Genomic DNA, 18,071 nt, shown 5'->3' on the forward strand with positions numbered 1-18,071 from the left:
GGCATTTTTGCTGATGTAAGAGATAGCAAAAATAGCGTGGGGGAATTATAGCCCTAAGAAAGAAATATGTAAATATCTGAGTGCATTAAAAAAACCCTGCTTACCCGGGGTTTGCGCTCCGATTTTATGCTGGACTCTTTTTGTGGTTGAGGGGTAAATGCTGAAGGGAACAAAAGGCGATGCTTGTACAGACGCAGCTAATGAGAAACAGGGTGTGGGGAAGATGACGCGGGGAATCCAAACAGGCACTTGATTCCAAGGGCTGGTTTTAATCAATAATATCATAAATTCAGTTTCTGACTCGGCTGCGGGGAGCATCGGAGAAATTACGTCACCTCTTCACGGTCCACCAGTCAAATGTGACTGCTGAAGTTTGAATCTTGCTGCTTGTGTCAGAGCGTGACCCTCCCAAATAAATAGGGTTGTTTCTTCACCCGGTTCCTCAGACCGTCTCTGGGGGCTGAGCCTGTTGCGAGGATGCGAGCGCTGGCTGGGACAGGGACGGGAGCACGGGGGCTGCTGCTGCTGCTTATGATGATGATGATGATGATGTCCCACTCAGCCCACGCAGGTGAGCTTCTGACATCTTTGCAGAGATACCCGCGGCTGTCAGCTCCCAGCCTGCCGTGGTCGGGCATCGCCTGCATCCTGCGCCGAAAGGGACCGGAGGAGACGGGGATTCCTCCTGGCCGTTTAGCCCAGGGTTTTTCTCGTAGCCAAGGAAAGAGAGCGACCGTCTTCCTCTGTTAGGACCCGGTTCAGCTTTCAGGAGCTGTGTGAGAGCAGGGTACTGAGGTAGAGGCTCAGATAACAGTTTCTTACTGTGGTCTCTAAAGCGTTGTCAGTGAAAGCACGGGAAGGGATGGTTTCTTTGGCTCTCGAATAGATTCAGAGTTGCCGCATCTCTAAATAACGCCGTTTGTCTTTAAGTCGCTACCTTCTCTCTTTCTCAGCCATCCTGGAGGTGAACGGAAACCTCAACTGTAGGTGCGTAAAGACAACTTCGGACTACATCAGTCCCAAGCGATACGAAAGCATTGAGATAAGACCTGTGGGAAGCACCTGCAGACGTACAGAGATCATGTAAGTGCTGCGGGTGGCTCGTGGGGCAGAAAGCTGCTTTCTCCTCTGGCTCCCGCAGAGCAGCGGGGCCACTGCTTCTGCAACCGCCCTGCTTTTTTTCCTCTCTCTTTCTGAAAATAAAAGCTTTTAAAAGATGCCAGCAAGCTCACTTACGCTTTGGGGCTGAGGAACATCGGTTTAACTCCAGTGGAGGAAAGGCAGCCGAGCCGACCTGCCAGAGGTCCCTAGGACCTAAATGACCCTTTCCAGCAAGGGAAAGCGTGATTTCCCTGTGCTGGTGCTTAGTGGGGAGCGTGCTGGTGGGTGGTGTTTGCAGTTTGGAAGAAGCATATCCTCGGACACCAAGGCAGGAGGAGCCATAAAAAATTTTTCCACTACCTATATGCAACACTCCTGAGGGCAAACAGCATCTCGGGTCAAGACCTTGTCTCATTACTCCTGTTCTGACTCAAGCAGTGCGTTAAGCAGAAGTGTAAGATTTCTTTAACGGCTGGGCGCTGATACATTTGTAAGTCTACAGAGAAAATTGTCTTTGAACATGCTTCGAGCACAGTCTCCGCTCTGCACGGGAACGTGTTGCATCTTGCTTTTTCCTGACCGTCTTGTGGCTTCCCTCTGTCGCTAGCAGCTTTCTGCGATCCGCTGGCACTGTAAATGAAAGCCAAGCCTTGCAGGTCAGCTCGGGCCGCTCGAACCCCTGCCTTCGGAGGGGAGGGTGATGCTCACCAGCTCTCCTTGTGTTTCAGAATTAAACTAAAAACCTCAGGGAAAGTGTGCGTGAATCCTGACGCCCCTTGGGTAAAGAAACTGCTGAAGCGTATCGCTAGCACGTAAGTTGCTTTGATGAAAAAGCCTTTGGCTCGGGTGGCCCTTGGATGGCATCCCGTCGCCTCTGCGGTCCTGGGGAGCGCTCGCGGGACCGAGGGCTCTTGGGGGGCTGCCGGGGACGAGGGACCCGCTCCTGAGGTGATGAGGGGTGAGACCTCGCTGCGCAGAGCAGCGTTCGGTCGTCGATGCTGCCGTCCGCGGGTTGTGCTCTCCCCGGCTTCTGCCTCTGAAAACATTTTGGGGAAAAAAAAAAAAAAAAATTATTGGGGGGTGGGAGGTTGGAAACGGCAGGAGGAGGGTTTGCTCATTGCGAGGGCGATAACATATCGATGCTCGGGTGGGAAAGCCACCCTCTTCTTCGTCGTGCCCGGTTTGTGGCATAACGTAGGGATGGCCGGGAGACGTCCCCGTGAGTGATGCCCGCTCCGGGGAAATGGCAGCGAGTTCCTTCAGTTGGGGCAGGAGCTTCCTCCCCCGCCTCCCCGGACCCATTTTTCTCTGCGTTCACACGTTTCTCCTCCTTCTGCTTTTCGCAGGAAGAAAAAATAAGTTTCCTGCTAAGGAAGTGGACGCTCAGGGCCCCGAAACGGGCTGGCAGATGACGTGCAGGCGTGCAAACCTGGCCGATCCTCACTTTGCCCTCGCTCCCCCCCCCCCGTTTTCTGAAATCTCCACGTCCCAGCCCCGGTGTCGGCCGCCGCAGGGAGGGCAGCTCACTGCTGACCCCAGCCCCGTGGCAGGATCGTGGGGGTGTTTTTTCCCCCCCGCTGCATTCGGTCCCTGGATCAGCGTGAATATGAACCCTTCGTTTATTTACTCGCCCATAGCCCCTTTTTTTGGCAGGGGCTGCTCCCGTCTCTGTAGGAACGACTTTGCGACTCTTTCCGTGCGAAGTGCTCATCGGCGGAGTGTGTGTCTGGGTTTTTTATTACGCAGCGTGGCGTGTCCCATCCTGAGAGTTCAAGTCAAATAAAATTCAGGTTGTTTTTTTTTCTTATTCTGTTGTATTTTTTCCCTGGATCTCCTAGCTTCGAAGAAACTCGGCAGAGCTTTGATAAACCCCGCTGTCGTAACCTTCCTGGAGCTGAATTTACCATCATTTGCATCTGGCACTCTGGTATTGATGCTGTTTCACAGATATGCCGCAGGCATTAAAATGTGCATTTGAATATAGGTCAGGTGAGGTATTTCTGCTATAGGTAGGGGAACGAGGGCAGCACCCAGGCGCATCTCAGGCACAACAAAAACCCCTTTTATGTGAAGGAATGAGACAAGGGCAGGAAAGTTTTGTCCAAGGCAGCGACAGTAGCTGGGATGGGTGTCCCAGCCCCAAACCCCCGGCAAGGGTCCGGCAGCCCCGGCACAGCCGGCGGGAATCAAAGCTCCTTCCCGACATGACCTGTTGTCTGTCTCAGTGGTGATTTGAGGGCACGATATTGCTGGCAGGGAGCTGGGGGATATAGCCAAATCCAAGCGCCGGCGTTCGTGATGGGGCTGGGGTTTTGCAGGCAGCTGTTAGGCTTTTGAAACCAGTAAAGGCCAATAAGGAAATATAGGGGATGGGTGCGAGGTCACTTGACAGAGTTTAGGGATAATCAGCCACGGCGGCGGGGGGGAAAGAGCAAAAGCAAATGCCACCAAAGCTCGGGCTGGGATGCGCCTTGCAGGGGGGAAAATCTGGCTGCAGGAGAAATGAGTAATATCTGACGATGCAGAAGAGAAAAATACCCCCAGAAACCTCCAGGCTCGCGCGGCCGTGTGGGGGAAAGCGTTGGGGGAAACGACTGATATATTTACAAGACCTGGCTTTGTAGGGAGGGGAAAACGGAGTTGGTTTCAGGAAGCCCGAGGCCTCCCACCAAACCCGAGCTGCTTTTTTACTAATGCCGTTGCAAGCTCAGCGAGCGCTGTCAGCAGGGAACGGAGATGGGCAAAAAACACCCTGACCCCCACCCCCGGGGGCCTCCCGCCTGCGCCGCTTTACTTCTCCTATTTTCCGGCTCAAATAGAGGGGGATGCTGCCGGGGCGAGGGATGGGGCAGGTATGGCTGCGTGGGCGACCCTGCTCCTGGGGGTGCTGCTGGTGACCCACCGCCCCGGGGATGCAGGTGAGGGTCCCCGTGCCCCCATGCGGGGGGATGGAGGATGCTGGGGAAGGGCGTTGAGGTTTTCGGAGGCGGCATCCCGCTGCCGTCTCCGGGGCTTGGAGGTTCTTTTGCAAGCAGGGTCATCCCGGTGGGATTGGGGGGGGGGATGCATTGCCCAGAATGGGTTTTGGGGCTGGCAGCGGGTTTTGGGGCGATGCGCGAGCCGTGGCCGTGTGCTCCTTTAGCTCTTCTGGAAGCCAACGGCAACCTGAGCTGCCGCTGTGCCAAGACTACCAGGGCCTTCATCTCCCCGCGGAAATACAGCAGCGTCGAGGTCTGGCCGGTGGGGAGCAGCTGCCGGCGCCTCGAGGTGGTGTAAGTGGCTCCTGGGGGGTACGAGTCCCATCCTCCCCGAATTATTTCAGTTTTGTGCTCTTTTTCCTTCTGGGAAGCGCAGGGGGGCTTGGCTGCTCGAGCCCCCCCCCCCCGCCCCACCGGAGGAGGGAGAAGCGTCGGTTGCCGAAACCCCGTGTGTTTTCTAGGATAAGGCTAAAAAGCCTGGAGAGGGTCTGCGTGGATCCTGACGCCCCTTGGGTGAAGAAACTGCTGCAGGACCTCCCCAACCTGTAAGCCCTTCTCCACTCCACATCCTGCTCCCGGCGGGACCAGTCGCATCCCCTGGGGACCAGTCGCATCCCCTGGGGACCAGTCGCATCCCCTGGGGACCAGTCTTCACATGTTTCTCCTCCCCTTCTGCTTTTGGCAGGAGGAAGAAAGAGCCTCACCACAGAGGAAGCTGCCACCGACAGGACGGCCAGATGTGCGGGGCCTGAAATTGGACCCCCCCTCCTTTCCCTCCCCTCCATCCCACTGTCACCTTGCCCCAGTGCAAGGAGGGGAGCCGTGTAATGCCCTGAGCCCCTTTTTCCTTTGTGTTTTTAGGCATTTAAGCCCTTGGAAATGCCAGTCCCCAGCTTGCCCATCCTCCCAACCCGTGGCCATGGGCTGGGTGTCCCCTTTGGGCACAAGATAACGGGTCCAATAAAAGTGGCAATTCTCCGTCACCGTCACTCGCATCCCTTCTTGTGGCGTGCTGGGACTTGGGGGGGTGCTCAGGGGAGCAAGTCCCCCCTCCACGGGATGGGGAGCAGAGCTGGGGGGGTCACCGGCGTTTCTTCATCAAGAAACAAAGGGCAAACGGGAGGTTTTAGGAGGCGGCCACGACGGTTTCTGCCTTTTTTTGGTGGGGGCCACGTGCAACTGGGGGAAGCGACGGCAGGGAAGTCGAAGAGCGGGGCAGCTTTTTTCCCTGCCCTGCGGCGTTTCCCAGCCTGTGAAATCCCCGGCGGGGGCTGGTTATAAAGGAACCCCCCCGTGGCAGGTCGGGGCAGGTGGCAAGGATGCGGCTGCTGCCGGCGGCGCTGGCCCTGGCCCTGCTCCTCAGCAACTTGGTGCCGGGGGACGGTGAGTGACCTTGGGGTGTCTGTCTGTCTGTCCGTCTCCCCCTCTAAATCCCTAGATAGAGGCGTTGGGTGCCCTGGATGGGGCCGAGCATGGGCTCCTCAAAGCTTTCAAATTTGTCTCTTGCCCATTTTTGAATTTAACTTTTAAACCCGGGGGGGCTGCTTGGGATGGGGAGGTGGGATTTGGCTGATGGGTTTAAGCGGCTTCTCTTCCAGATCCCTGTGAAACTCGAGCGCTTGGTGGGTGGGCGACGGGTTTAATTCGTAAAACGTTGGTTAAGTTTTCAAATCCTGAAGCTTAAACCCCCTCTGTACACGTGAAAAGAAAGCTTTGAGACTGTGCCGGGAGGGACTAGCCTCGCCGCTTGCCGCTGCAAACCCTGTTAACACAAGCCCGTCCCTGCAAAAGACCCCCGTGGGTGCTGGGGAGGGGATGGGATGGTGGCACTGGGATGGCAGGGAGGGGGGGTATCCCTGGCCGCCTCCCCCCCCCCCGGAGGGGCCAAGACCTGGCTGTGGGCTGCTTTCGGGCGCAGGTCTGTCGCTGGAGAGCCTGCTGACCAACATGAGGTGCAAGTGCATCAAATCGACCGCCCAGGTCATCAACTTGGGGCTGATCCTTGCCATCGACGTTACGCCGCCGGGCATTCACTGCAGGAGGAAGGAGATCATGTAAGTGGAAAGCCTGCAAACCGATTCTCGCAAATTGCTCGCTCGGGTACCAGGGCAAAAAACACGCAGGCGTTCGCGCCCTCTCCGAAGCCCCTAAATCTCGCGGTGACTCTTGCAAGGCACGGGTTGTTGCACGGGACGCTGATGCCCATTTTAATGGGGGTTACCCCCGGCGTGGCTCACGGAGCTGAGGTCGAGACCCCCAAAAAATCCCGTCTATCTCCCGGCAAGGGTCGCAGGGGTGCGCTCGTAACTGTGCCGGGGAACCGGAGGGGTTTTCTCTGCAGACAGTGGTGTGGTTAGAAAAATTTTGGGGAAGAGGCGTGCGTGGGGCTGAGGGGGGTCTCGTCACCTTGTAGCCTCACCCTGAAGAAAAACAAGAAGGTGTGCGTGGCTCCCGAGGCACCCTGGATCCAGCTGCTCATCCACAAGCTGACCCAGAGGTACGCAACACCCAGCGAGCGAAAAACAAGCGGCGTATCGAAACGAGTTGGCAGGACGCTCCCCTCCTCCTGACCGCTTTATTTTCATTTCTTTCCTCCCTTTCCCCAAAATCCACAGGAACTTCACCAAAAAAGAAGGGGCGGCGCGGCCGCGGCGGGCAGCCGAGCGGTGGGCTGGGGGAGTGGAGCTATGGTGCTGGCCCCCTCGCAGACCCCCCACCCCATCTTTCCCTCTGTCCCCGTACCATAATAAATAACCAGCAGTGGTTATTTATTCCTCTGCGGGGACAGCAGCGATATAACTCCTCCGTGCTGAGATACGCCGGGTTTCACGGCACGACACTGGCGCTTGCTCTGCTCCCGGGGTTTTGGCGGGGGGCAGGAGCCTTTCCCTGCTCCCCCCCCAAAAAAAGGCTTTTTCCTCGGGCGCCTGGCGTCACCCTCCATTTCGGGTGCCTGCACTGTTCCTGCACGTGATGGCAGCCCGTCCCGGGCGCCATCAATAAAAGGATGAACGTGCTTCCCTCGCACGGCTGCGGCAGCTCTTTCTGCACGGATTTGTGGAAAAATTGGGATTTTTGGGGTGGGGGAGTTAGACCGGACTGTGGCACCGTGAAGCCCTCGGTTGCTTTGCCGCGGGGCGCTTCCTAACACGTCGCCTTTGCTCTGCCCCGAGTTTTCGTGCCTTTTTCTGACAGCTCCTGGGAGGAGCATGTCGTGCTATGGGATGTTGGCAGAAGTTGGATGGGGTCTGACCTCCACAGCCCCACGCTGCTGGCTCCCAGTTGGGCAAGCACAGGAGAAATGGGACATACTGGGAAATTTCCCAGTTGAGTGGCTGAGGCTCTCTCCGCAGACCCCCAGTTTCCTAGGACGGATGCACACGTCCCGCGGGGATGCCGGCACGGCACAGGGATGTCCCTCAGCCACATGGAGCGAGGCGACACAGGTGTGACTTGCAAGTCTGCACAAAATTATCACCGTTTAAAAATCTGGCTTGGCCGTACCGGTAGTTAGGTGTCTGAGGTCTGGGGATCCCCCCAAAAGGGAAGGACTCAAATTTGCATCACCCACCCCACCACCCTGGACGCCACAAGCGCATCCCAGGGCAGTGGCAAGCTGTGAAACACCCGGCCGGTCCCCATGTCCTCCCTCCTTCCCACCCTGTGCTTCTCAGGAACCACAGCAGGGGACGAGAGTGTTTGCAAAAGGGCTGTTTATTGCCTACAGAAGGAAACAAAAGTATACAGGTGGGAAGAAACAAGCAGATATTTAGCCCTATCCATCACGTGCGAGCAGTACCCCATCTCCACGGTGCAAAGTGGGTGTGTTTCAATGAAAAAAAAAAAAATCTAAAAAGGCAAGAAAAAAGTAACAGTTCAGGGTTATTATCGTTATTTTGTCCAGGCCAGGTCTGTGCAGGGGAGCAGGTCTTCCCCCTGCCTGGGTCCCTACCATCCCCACTTGACAGGAATTCGCTTTCTTGGTGAGTTTTTCATTGCAAAGCATAATTACGGGGGGAATTGCAGCATAGCATGGCACTTTCTGCAAAACACGAGTTCTTTCAGGGGGAGAGAAAAAAAGGATCCTTTTGTAAAAGCAAATCAGAGGGCTGGAGAAAAGGTTTCTTACTATTCATTCCCACGGGAAACATGGAACAAGCAAGTTACTCAGGTTTTTTTGCTCAGGTCTCAGTTGAAGGCTGCTGCTCTTTGCAAGCACCGTGCCTAGGACTGGTGTCAAACTTGGCAAAGCTTTTTGCCTGAGAGACCTACCCCATCCCCATGTCAGGGCTGGTGGGGAAGGCAGCCCCCCAGGATCCCCCCCGGGTGGTGACGGTGCTGCCGAGCTGGCCCAAGGCAGGAGAGGGAAAACCGGGGCCGGGGGGCCAGCAGCGGCTCCGGCCTCTGCAAGCAGCAATTTCCCCGTCCGAGAGGCCAGCCCGCTCTCAATTTAAAACGAAGCTACCATTTCCATAAAACGAGACATAAACCCCCCCTAAAATTTCAGTGTAAGCACGCCCGGGAGTGACACTGCAGCTTCTCCCCTCTCCACGTGCACTTCCACGTTCTGAGGGACAGGACCTTGCGGTTGCAAAAGCAACGCACAAGAAAGAAATCCAACTAAAAAAAACCCCCGACCTCCCAAAATAACCACCGTGAAATGGGGCGGGAGGGGGAGCCCTGGCTCCCATCACCGCTGCTCCAGTCCAGCCTGTGAGTTTATGAATTAAGGGCATATTTAGCTAACATGGTGCACACAAAACACTTTAATTGCTCAGAAAGCAAACACACGATGCAATAATTAAAAATGGAAAACAAGCCAAAGTCATGTAACATCACTTGTAAAGAAAGCCACCATGAGGTTGGGGTTTTTTTTGGTTGTTTTTTTTTTTGCTTTGGAACAAAGACAAATACAGACAAATGCAAACTCAGTAAATGCCTAAATTGTTGGAGCTGTTTAACAAAGAGGACAAGACCAAGTACCAGGATCATTCTAACCTTCACCACTCAAAACGGTGAGAGATTTCGCAAGCTAAACACACCGTACAGTTGCAGGAGGGGAAGGAAAAAAGAGTCGTATCACTTGGCGTGCTTTGCCATCAGAGCCGTTTAAAACACCCTAAAGTACCAAAGTACCCCAGCATTTCTCCATCTTCATGCTTGTTTTCAGATATACTCCAAGAAACTGTACTCCTGAAGTCCATCATCCTCACACATAGCCAAACCAGCAAACTTTATTGTCTCTTATTTATAGAGCCAAATCATTTTTCTTAGGATGAGGGAGTTCTTTAAAGGTGTTAATTTTGCCCCTTTTCTGATGGTGCAATGCCTGCGCCTGTCTCATCCGCTCTGTTTTTTGTCCCTGCTCTCGTTTCCTGGAGGAAAAGCAAACCCGTGGTCGGTGTCAGTGCAAAGAGTGGTCACAGGAGAAGATACTGTTATCGCTTAGAGCTGTGCCTGGATCTAGAGCCTTATAATCTTCTGCTAAAGTTGTTTTTAGTCTTAAAGTGAGTTCTTGGCTGACTCTTGGCATAGAGGCTTAAGACATGAATGGTTTTCACCAGGTTCTCTCGGGGTTTGTGTCGCCTTTCAACACTCAAGGGTGAGAAAGGGAGGGTATGTGACTATGCTTCTGTAATCTTATAAAAAAACTAATGAGCTGCATACCACAAGACACTTTTCCTCACCATGAGATGGAGAGACTCAGCTAGTAATAGCGTCTATCAGAAAAACTCAAACTTCTCTGCATCTAGGGCTCATTTCTTTTCTGGTCTGTAACAAATCAGGTCCTCTGCCCCCTTGGGCAAAACCCCTCCCAAGACCAAGCACTTCAGCTCCTTTTGGGACACGCGAAATTGGGCAGGCGAGGTTTTTCATTGCGTGTGCTTGCTGCCGAAACCGTATCACTTTTGAAGTCAACGTGAACTTCAGCGAGCCTCGTATGCCGCTTTGCTTCCTACCAGGCAGTTTTGGTTGCGAAGACGGCCCAGAAGAATGTCACACCTCTGTGGTGACCAAGTAGGACAACGACCCACTGCTCTTCTATGTTGACAGCCTGATTTTAGCTGAACCACCTCCTGCTGCTGCCTAGCGTACCAGCGTGCTAGATAAGGGTGTGTTTAGATCAGTCATCTCCTCATACAATGGAGAGGGTCCTTCCTTAGGTCTTAGATCAGGCCTTAGAGCTTCATTACCATTACAAGAAAAGTATCTATGCAGAAACCAAGAACGGAAGAATCTCAATTATGTACAAAGCTGAGGTTGCTGGGGGGAGGACCACTGCTATTTGCCATTTAACTTCCTTTTAAAACCAGTACGAGGGTATGTATCACATTTGTGTGATATTTCTAATGCAGGCTATTGATTTCGTTTGGATAGGACTAAAAAACTTTTCACTCCACGCCACTATGCCAAGTTTCATGCCAAAGGAAAGTTTTGATGCTAGAAGCTGAAAATGCATCGTGGAAATAAAGTAACTGCTGCTGTGTTGGTGGGTTTAAATCTGGTCTTCAGATATTAAGGACTGACAGCCCCTTCTGGCTCCTGCTCCCTACCAAGAAGGCGTAAATACTGCACCTCCTGGTCTAGGAATCCTTAAAAGTGTTTCCCTAACCCGTCTTCTAAATTAACAGAGAAACTCTGAATTTCAACAAGCCTTTTTGGCTTCCCCCTCGCCACCTGACCAAAACCAACCCCAGAGAAAAAAAGTGATATGAACCTTTGAGGTCTCAAATTCTCACTCGTGATTCAGACCCGATGTCTCACAAGCTGGGTGTGGAAAGCCGGTCTCCAAAAGAGCAGTATTTGGGATTAATTGGGAGCTGCAGATGCTCAGCACCTTTGTGAAGTGGGCCTTTGGGAGCTCAAGAGCGTGAATGTGGATTTAGGAGTGTCTGTGGCAAAGCCAGCAAGGTGGGAGACCATCAGCCATCCGCAGCATTACCCAAATGCTGAAGATCACGGTAAGGTTTTGAAAGCTGTGTTAGGTCAGTGGCAAGTGCTTCTGAAAAGGTTGAGAGTCAAAGATTTTGGTTTTCTAGGCTATACAACACAGAACAGCGAGGACCTGGGACTAACGAGACCATTTCTGAATGTTTCTGCAGACTAAACAGGAGTGACTTCCAACAGAGAAAGCTTACCCATAAAATGAAATATTTTCTCAACAAGTACTAGAAAGGGACGACAAAAGCTTTTAACCAGGCAAATGGGAAGGAAAGCTGGTCTCAGACCCCATTGTGCCATACCTGACTTCAGCGTGTGGTACGCAAATATTCACGCTCCTTGCATCGAAATAAGGAAACAAAAATATTCAGCTACATTGTACAAAATTCTCTTTTTTTTATATATATATATACACACACAAAACCCCATATCTAACAGATTTACCATATTGAATTTTAAAAAGTTGCATGAAGAAGGGTGTTGGATTTTATTTCTCTGCTTGCTTTAGGCAGTGCTGTTGCTTAGAAGTTGACACCAGGCACCATATTTTTGAAAGCAAACCAAGACAGCGAGGAGCAGTAAAGGGCTTAGAGCTTTTTTTCCAGGTGTCAGCTGTGAGGACACTGCGACGTGCTGGGAAACGAGGGTCAGTGATGGAGAGAACTGATGGTGTCCCATTCATCTCTGCTTAGGATTAGGGATAATTTGTTTTGTATTACTCCCTCTCCTCTAGCAAACACCCTACCGTCAGCTTCCATCTGGGTCAAAAGAAAACTAGCGTTGCCATCAGGATGATGCATATGTTTGTTGAAAGGCTGCCTGCTCCCCACTCCCTCTCTTCCTAGAGTAGAAAATCGCTACGGAGAGCGGCGTTTCTGCTCAGCTGGGAAAAAAAGCGCAGTCCCCTTACTGCTCCTGCTGGGAAAGGAGAAAAAAAAACAGAAGGAAAACAGGGAGGGAGCCAGACCTGTGAAAGGTGGGTAAACATGTCCCCAGTTATGTGCATTGACTGAAACATCACCAAGACTCTTTTTTTTTAAAATCCAGAGGTTTTGTGCAACGTCTGTTAAAATGACTTTTTAAAAAAAAATCGCACAGCGTAATGGACGTTCGGAAGTGCATTTCGCAGCAGAGAAAATCCAATTTAACACCTTCCCGCAACAGAACACTTCAATCGGTTAGAAACCAAAGGAAAGTCAAACTTAAGCAGTTTACAATGTTTGCCAGGGTTTTTTTCCTCATCCCCATCCTCTCCCACCCCGATATTACAAAACATTGTTGTTGGGTTTTATTTTTATTAATAAATGGGCTCCTCTGCAGTTCATATACAATCATAGGTGAATTTTAAATTCCATTTTATACAAACATCTCAAAAAATATTGGGAGTGAAGTATGGTAGGAAATACTGCTCACGTTGCTAGTTAACATACGTGTAGGAAAAGGAGGACAAGGGTTTGTTAGTGCACACCTCCAGAGCAGAGCACCCCTCCCTCCAAAAAAGATACAGTAGCTGATTACAGAAAGGTAATGTCCACAAAATTAAGTTTTTCATGCTATTCTACTTTCCAGTACTATACTTTCAAATCGCTTTCGCAATTTATCTGCAATGGCTAGGTGGCGAACGCTGAGGTATATTAAAAAAGAGATACCTGCACCTAGAGGAAAATCCGTCTTTAGAAAGGGCTTTTTTTTTTGGTGCTGCACAAAGCAATTGCCAGACAGGAATTTCACCCAGTTATGATCGCTTCCAATTTGTAGCAGACAATAGATGACGCCTCCATTTTTTAGGCACTTCTTTTAAAAGGGAGTTGTTGTTTCGTTGAACCGATTTTTGCGTTCTGTCCCCCACCACCCCCTCCCCGGCCCCCAACGAGCGTCAGGGAATAGTTTCTGCTCTAGGTCCAATTGATTTTTTTCCCTATGGATAATTTCCTATGTATAAAACGACAAAGGAAATGTTTAATTAAAGAGTGGAGGAACAGCCTGACTTAGCAGTTTTGCAAGACAGAAGATGGCTCCTTAGTATTTAAAACTAATTTCACAATTTAAATTTGACTTTTTGAAGTATACGAATGAGACATAAATATAGGCTATCAATCTGTTTAAAAATTTCATTCACATAATGGAAAATTTTTTCATTTATTAAAAATATCACATTTTGAGACTAGAAACAGTAAAGTGCATGAAAAGTTTAAAATATAAATTCAAGAAAATCTTATAGCAGCAAAAAAGCAGAATAAAGAAAAACTTAAAAACACAGACACAACCTTTTCCTATCACTGTGCCATTTTTTTTTCTAACATTAAGCAGCCAACCAATTTTTCAGAAAATTGCATTATGTTTAATGCCTCTTCAGGCACAAGGTTTTGAACTGGCCACCTAGAGCATAAAAAGGGAAAAAAAGGATTTCCAACACATCCAAAGAGCATTAACAGTTGGGAATGAACCAGCAGCTTTTTAATTCAACCCTAACCGACAACAGAAAAGAAAGATTATTAAAAAAGTGTGATGGCTATTTGGCAACTAGGGTCAGGAAAAATGATCCAAGGAATGACTACAGCTACCACTCGCTCCCCCAGTGAAAAAAGCATGCCGACAGCTACTCCACGTGCCCTTTCGGAGACAGAAGTAAGGTCATTTCCAGCGGTTTTTCCTGTACCCTACGCTTAAGCAGTTAATCCCAAGTTTCCCATCTTTGCAACCAAACTTCGGAAAAGGGAACCTAGGATGGATTTGCAACACCTTTATTCACCCGGAACCCAAACGCTTGCAACGGCTCGCTTCAAACGCAATTTCTTACCATTTCTAAGTCCTGCTCCCAAACTGTGCTGCTGAACAGTGTGTCGCCCTCGCTTGCCAAAGCAGGGAGGCAGCTCTGTTTCACAGAGGTCCCTTGGATCCCTGTGTACCTCGCCCAGAAAGGACCAAGTTCTTCAGAGCTCCAAAAAAAAGTCACCGTGGCGTCACTCGAGCAAGCGGTCTATACACAGCATTAAATGCTCACCTGCAAAGTCCTGTGAGACGTAGCTTCGCTGGAAATTTCATTCTAAATGAAATTACATCAGGAGAATTTAGACCTCAAATTTTATCACAGATATTAAGCCATCTTTGGTTTTTAATATTAGGTAGACAAGGGGCAGGGCCGCACTGCTAATCATTTATAGTCAGGTATTAAGTGCTTTGCTAATGTGCAAAATTTATTTTGGATGCCGAGTTCAGTCTCCGTTTTGGGTTCAAACAAACAGGATTTCTAATATTCTTCCTACAAAACAAGCATTTCTATTTTTGTTTTTCTTTCTCCTAAAAGGTTGGCTCATTTCGCCACGTTCTGGAAAAAAGCATTACCTTGAAATATGTTAATATGCAAGTTTTTAATCTCATTTGTCCATTTATAAGTGCAGCTTCCTACTGAAAAGAAAAAGCTTGCCAGTTTAAAAAAAAAATTAAATTAAAAACCTGGAAAGGGAATAATACTTTGGTTCCAGCCCTAGTGCCAAATGATACCAATATGCACCAAAATGTGCAAAATCTCATATCAAACACATAAGGAAAGGAGCTTGAAGAAGCAGCTTAAGGTTGGCCATACTTCACTCCTATATACTTTGATTTACAACTGTACAGGTCCATAACAACAGGTCCTTGCCCTCAAAGGGGCAGGGCTCCACTACCTCCTGTTAGGCAAGTGCACACCGTTGACAAGAGGCAGGAGCGGAGGATGGAGTTCTAGTTGTGTTAACAGTGAGAAGTGGTCTGAAGGGATGTGAGGGTGTGGACACCCAGTGATGTTGTTGTCAACCAGCCACTGAGGGTCCAAAGGCCCCAGGACACCAAGCACGTTCATGTGAGTGTTGGAATAGAAAATGTAGTCAATCACACCCTAGGGAGAAAGAGAAACACGACAGTGAGAACAGACCTCGCTTCTGGCAACCTGAACTCGACTGGCTTCTGGCTGCAATTCACAGGAAGAGGCACAGCGCTGGAATTAGGGTAAGAAACGCGCGCGGCGTTTTGCGTTCAAAGCGCTGCATCCGTTCTCATTAAGTCACTGGCCAGAGCCAGGTCGACAGCTTAAAAATGCCAGCAAATCAAGGATTTGTGTGCGGTAGGAAAAGTGTCCAGCGAGTGTAGGAACCAGTGATGAAGCACTTACAGGAACAGAGGGAAAGACAGCCAATGGTCAGAGAATTAAGACAGCATCCTGGGGAGACCAGGTCAATGTCTGCCATTTCAGAAAAATCGCTGCTTACTTTGAAATCAAAAGTGTAATTGGTGTAAGGCATCAAGTTGTTTTCGTAGGCGCTCTTGAGTTGGAAGCCATGCGTAATTCTTCCTTCAGAAGCCCCGTTTTTCCCATTGCCACTGAAGTTCATGAGACACTCGTTATAACGCAACTCCTTGAAGTCCTTGTGGTTGTCAGCTACTATGCCATTGCTTAAGTATTCCACTACACCTGTTTGCAAAGGAAAGGATTCAGGGAGTTGCTTTAAATTATGACATTCAGGGAATGTTGGCCTCGGAGTCAAAACCCAAAACACCACTAAGACACACCATGAGATTAAAAAAGAGCTTTCCACCAAAGGGGAAATCTACACAGCAGCTGTCTTGTCCACCTCTGAGCCATACACACCTTTCTGACACAGAGCCAGGGAACTGAGGCTCTCCTTTGAGGATTACAGTAAACCCATAGTACATGTACTGTAGTACGCATGTGATGGAGTGCTAGAGGGACAGCTTTCGTACGTATACCTGATACTACAGTATCGGATGTCATAATTACCAAAGCAAACCCATCTCCTTAGAAAGTTTTCATGTTCCATCACAAACTCACGTCTTTCCTAATTATTGCTGCTCAAGGCGTGGGTATTTATTTAACAATTTATTTAAGATCTATTTGTTCTTTTCTACATCTTTGTAGGCGTAACCAACTTTTCTGGAGTGTACAGCAGACCACAAAAAGCAGACTACTCAACCGGAGGACTTGCATTCTCTTCAGCCAGATTTTGAAAGACAGCTGCTACTAAGAAAGCTTTCATCCAAACCTACCCAGGGAAGTGCAAACCGCCCCATTGCCCTCAGAGAAAAAGAGGATTCAAACGTTCTAAACAGGTAAATTAAAAATTAAGCCAAAACCTGTCTTACCTGAATCAGGCAGTGAGTTGAGATCTGCACACAGCACCAGAGGGATAGAGTTAGGATCTGCTGTTGGGCTACCTGGCCTGCTTGAGGCTTTCTCAAGGATATTTTTCAGTTCTGAGACAAACATCATAGTCTGAATGAGTTTCACATCAGAGTATTCAGGGTCCCAGTGCATGTGGGCATTGGCCACAATAAGCAGCTGTTTGTCCACATGAAGCGATTTCATACCTGGATAAACAAATGCATTTTTATCAGCGAAAGGCTGATTGTGTGAATACAGCAGATTTCCCTCTGTTAACATTCAGGGTCTAGCTACTAAGGACTCCAAGTCAGACGTGCCAGCAGATGGATGTACTTTCACTGCTGGAAAAAAGGCATTACCTGAACCACTACTCCTTCCTAAATCAACAGCTTTTACACAATATTACGTGACTAAATCTCTCCAATACAGGAAAGAAATAGCCAGCATAATCTGATACCGTTACAATTGCATTCCTTCTCTACCGTTCAAGTGGTCATCGCCTGACCGTGCACCACTATTCAATATTTAAGGCATAAGGGAGTTTCCCAACTCTTAGCTGCCATGGTACGGCCAATTGTTCCCTTGGGAAAAAAATCAAACCTGCTTATATGAACGCAGTATGAACCTGGCTGCTGCAAAACACTATAGCTGGTTTTACTATTTATCTGAGAAACAGTACTCTGAAAGGTGGGGCATAAAGTCACAGGCAGCTCCTTCCAGTCCTGCAATTTAGACATTGCACTCCTTTGAAGGGTACACCGGCAACAAGCAATCAAAAAACCAGACACACAGACAGAGCAGGGTGGCAATTTTAAGTATGTTGAAATTGTCTACTGCATCTGATCAAACGTAATGAAAATGTGACAGTCAGTCAATCAAGTGGCATGAAAAGATACCTGATAATTTCATTCTTGCACATCAGTACATTAGCACTGTCATATAATCACCGGGAGAGGATGGAAGGATTCAATCAAGGGGAAAAAAAGACAGTTGAAAATAGAAGTTGAACACTACCGACAACTACTTGTAAGAGCATACGCATGTAAACACACTGACCTTGGAAAAGCTTAATTCTTCAAGTAGAATTTAACAGAATAAGTAAGCAGGGACAAAAGCTTGAAAGGAGAAAGCTAAATGCTGGGCATCTGGCTGCAAGTGCAACCAGACCAGGAAATCACGTCATCTGTGTCCTGTCTTAGCCATCAATGGGCTATCCTTTCTCAAATTAGCACAGCGAACAGCGTTCACTCATCTGCGAGTATTTGGTTACCACCACCAATGGCAATAATATTCTAGAAAGCTGTATTACCTAGGAATAACTCATGCCTTTACGTGGAACTGAATAATCAGTGAGAGAACCATGGTTGTACTCACTTGCTCCAAATAATTCTTTGTGCACCTCTAGCACCACGGCAACTCCGATGTTGTCCTTCGTCATCACTCTGTTTAACATAGCTTCTGAACCTTCAGAGTTAGCCATCGCCACCTGGTTGAACTCCACTGTATGCTTCTGCACCAGTGTAAATCTGATTAAACAAAGAGAATCGTGTGTGAACACGTGTGATGTACAGGTATGTGAAAAGACATGGTTTCTATCTGCACTCCAGTCTGCCACATGCGAGGGGAGAGCCTGCAGGACAGGGTGAGGCACGTTTCTTTTGTCCTCTTGCTTTATAAAAGTAAAAAAAGTTCTAAGAAATATCCCAGTCCGGATAGAGCTCTCAGTCTGGCAAGTGAGATACTCTCAGGGGATATGAGATACCTGGGGTTTAGGATGTGTTTACTTGTTTCAGCGTAGCATTCTGAGAGGACTATTCAGAGCAACGCTCAGGGTTATCGCACCTCCTCAGGAGTGTTCTAGGCAAAAAATTAAGATGAGATGGTAATAAAAG

General features: G+C 49.3%; 4 protein-coding genes across 5 annotated transcripts in view; 3 read left to right on the top strand and 1 right to left on the bottom strand.

The window, feature by feature from the left end:
- Nucleotides 1-477: 477 nt before the first annotated feature.
- CXCL13 (chemokine (C-X-C motif) ligand 13) lies at nt 478-2,460 on the top strand. The gene is made up of 4 exons (XM_010575597.1): nt 478-571; nt 954-1,083; nt 1,830-1,913; nt 2,448-2,460. Exons 1-4 carry the CDS (start codon nt 478-480, stop codon nt 2,458-2,460), a joined length of 321 nt encoding a protein of 106 aa, XP_010573899.1.
- A 1,495-nt stretch (nt 2,461-3,955) lies between these two features.
- Nucleotides 3,956-4,628, top strand: LOC104836844 (interleukin-8-like). The gene is made up of 3 exons (XM_010575598.1): nt 3,956-4,019; nt 4,244-4,373; nt 4,541-4,628. The coding sequence occupies exons 1-3, from the start codon at nt 3,956-3,958 to the stop codon at nt 4,626-4,628; spliced, it is 282 nt and encodes a 93-aa protein (XP_010573900.1).
- Nucleotides 4,629-5,398: 770 nt separating this feature from the next.
- Nucleotides 5,399-6,649, top strand: LOC104836845 (C-X-C motif chemokine 2-like). Its single transcript, XM_010575599.1, has 3 exons — nt 5,399-5,462; nt 5,998-6,133; nt 6,493-6,649. Exons 1-3 carry the CDS (start codon nt 5,399-5,401, stop codon nt 6,647-6,649), a joined length of 357 nt encoding a protein of 118 aa, XP_010573901.1.
- Nucleotides 6,650-13,141: 6,492 nt separating this feature from the next.
- CNOT6L (CCR4-NOT transcription complex, subunit 6-like) overlaps nt 13,142-18,071 on the bottom strand; it is a 30,787-nt gene continuing 25,857 nt past the window's right edge. For both annotated transcript variants that reach the window (XM_010575517.1, XM_010575516.1), the window contains 4 exons: nt 17,554-17,705; nt 16,161-16,385; nt 15,269-15,471; nt 13,142-14,898 (listed from right to left, as the gene is read on the bottom strand). In XM_010575517.1, coding sequence (XP_010573819.1) covers nt 14,686-14,898; nt 15,269-15,471; nt 16,161-16,385; nt 17,554-17,705 — 793 coding nt within the window. In that variant the 3' untranslated portion in view covers nt 13,142-14,685. The remainder of the gene's footprint in view (nt 14,899-15,268; nt 15,472-16,160; nt 16,386-17,553; nt 17,706-18,071) is intronic.

This window comes from Haliaeetus leucocephalus, unplaced genomic scaffold, assembly GCF_000737465.1.
Source record: "Haliaeetus leucocephalus isolate CR32 unplaced genomic scaffold, Haliaeetus_leucocephalus-4.0 Scaffold484, whole genome shotgun sequence".
NCBI classification, from domain to species: Eukaryota; Metazoa; Chordata; class Aves; order Accipitriformes; family Accipitridae; genus Haliaeetus; species Haliaeetus leucocephalus.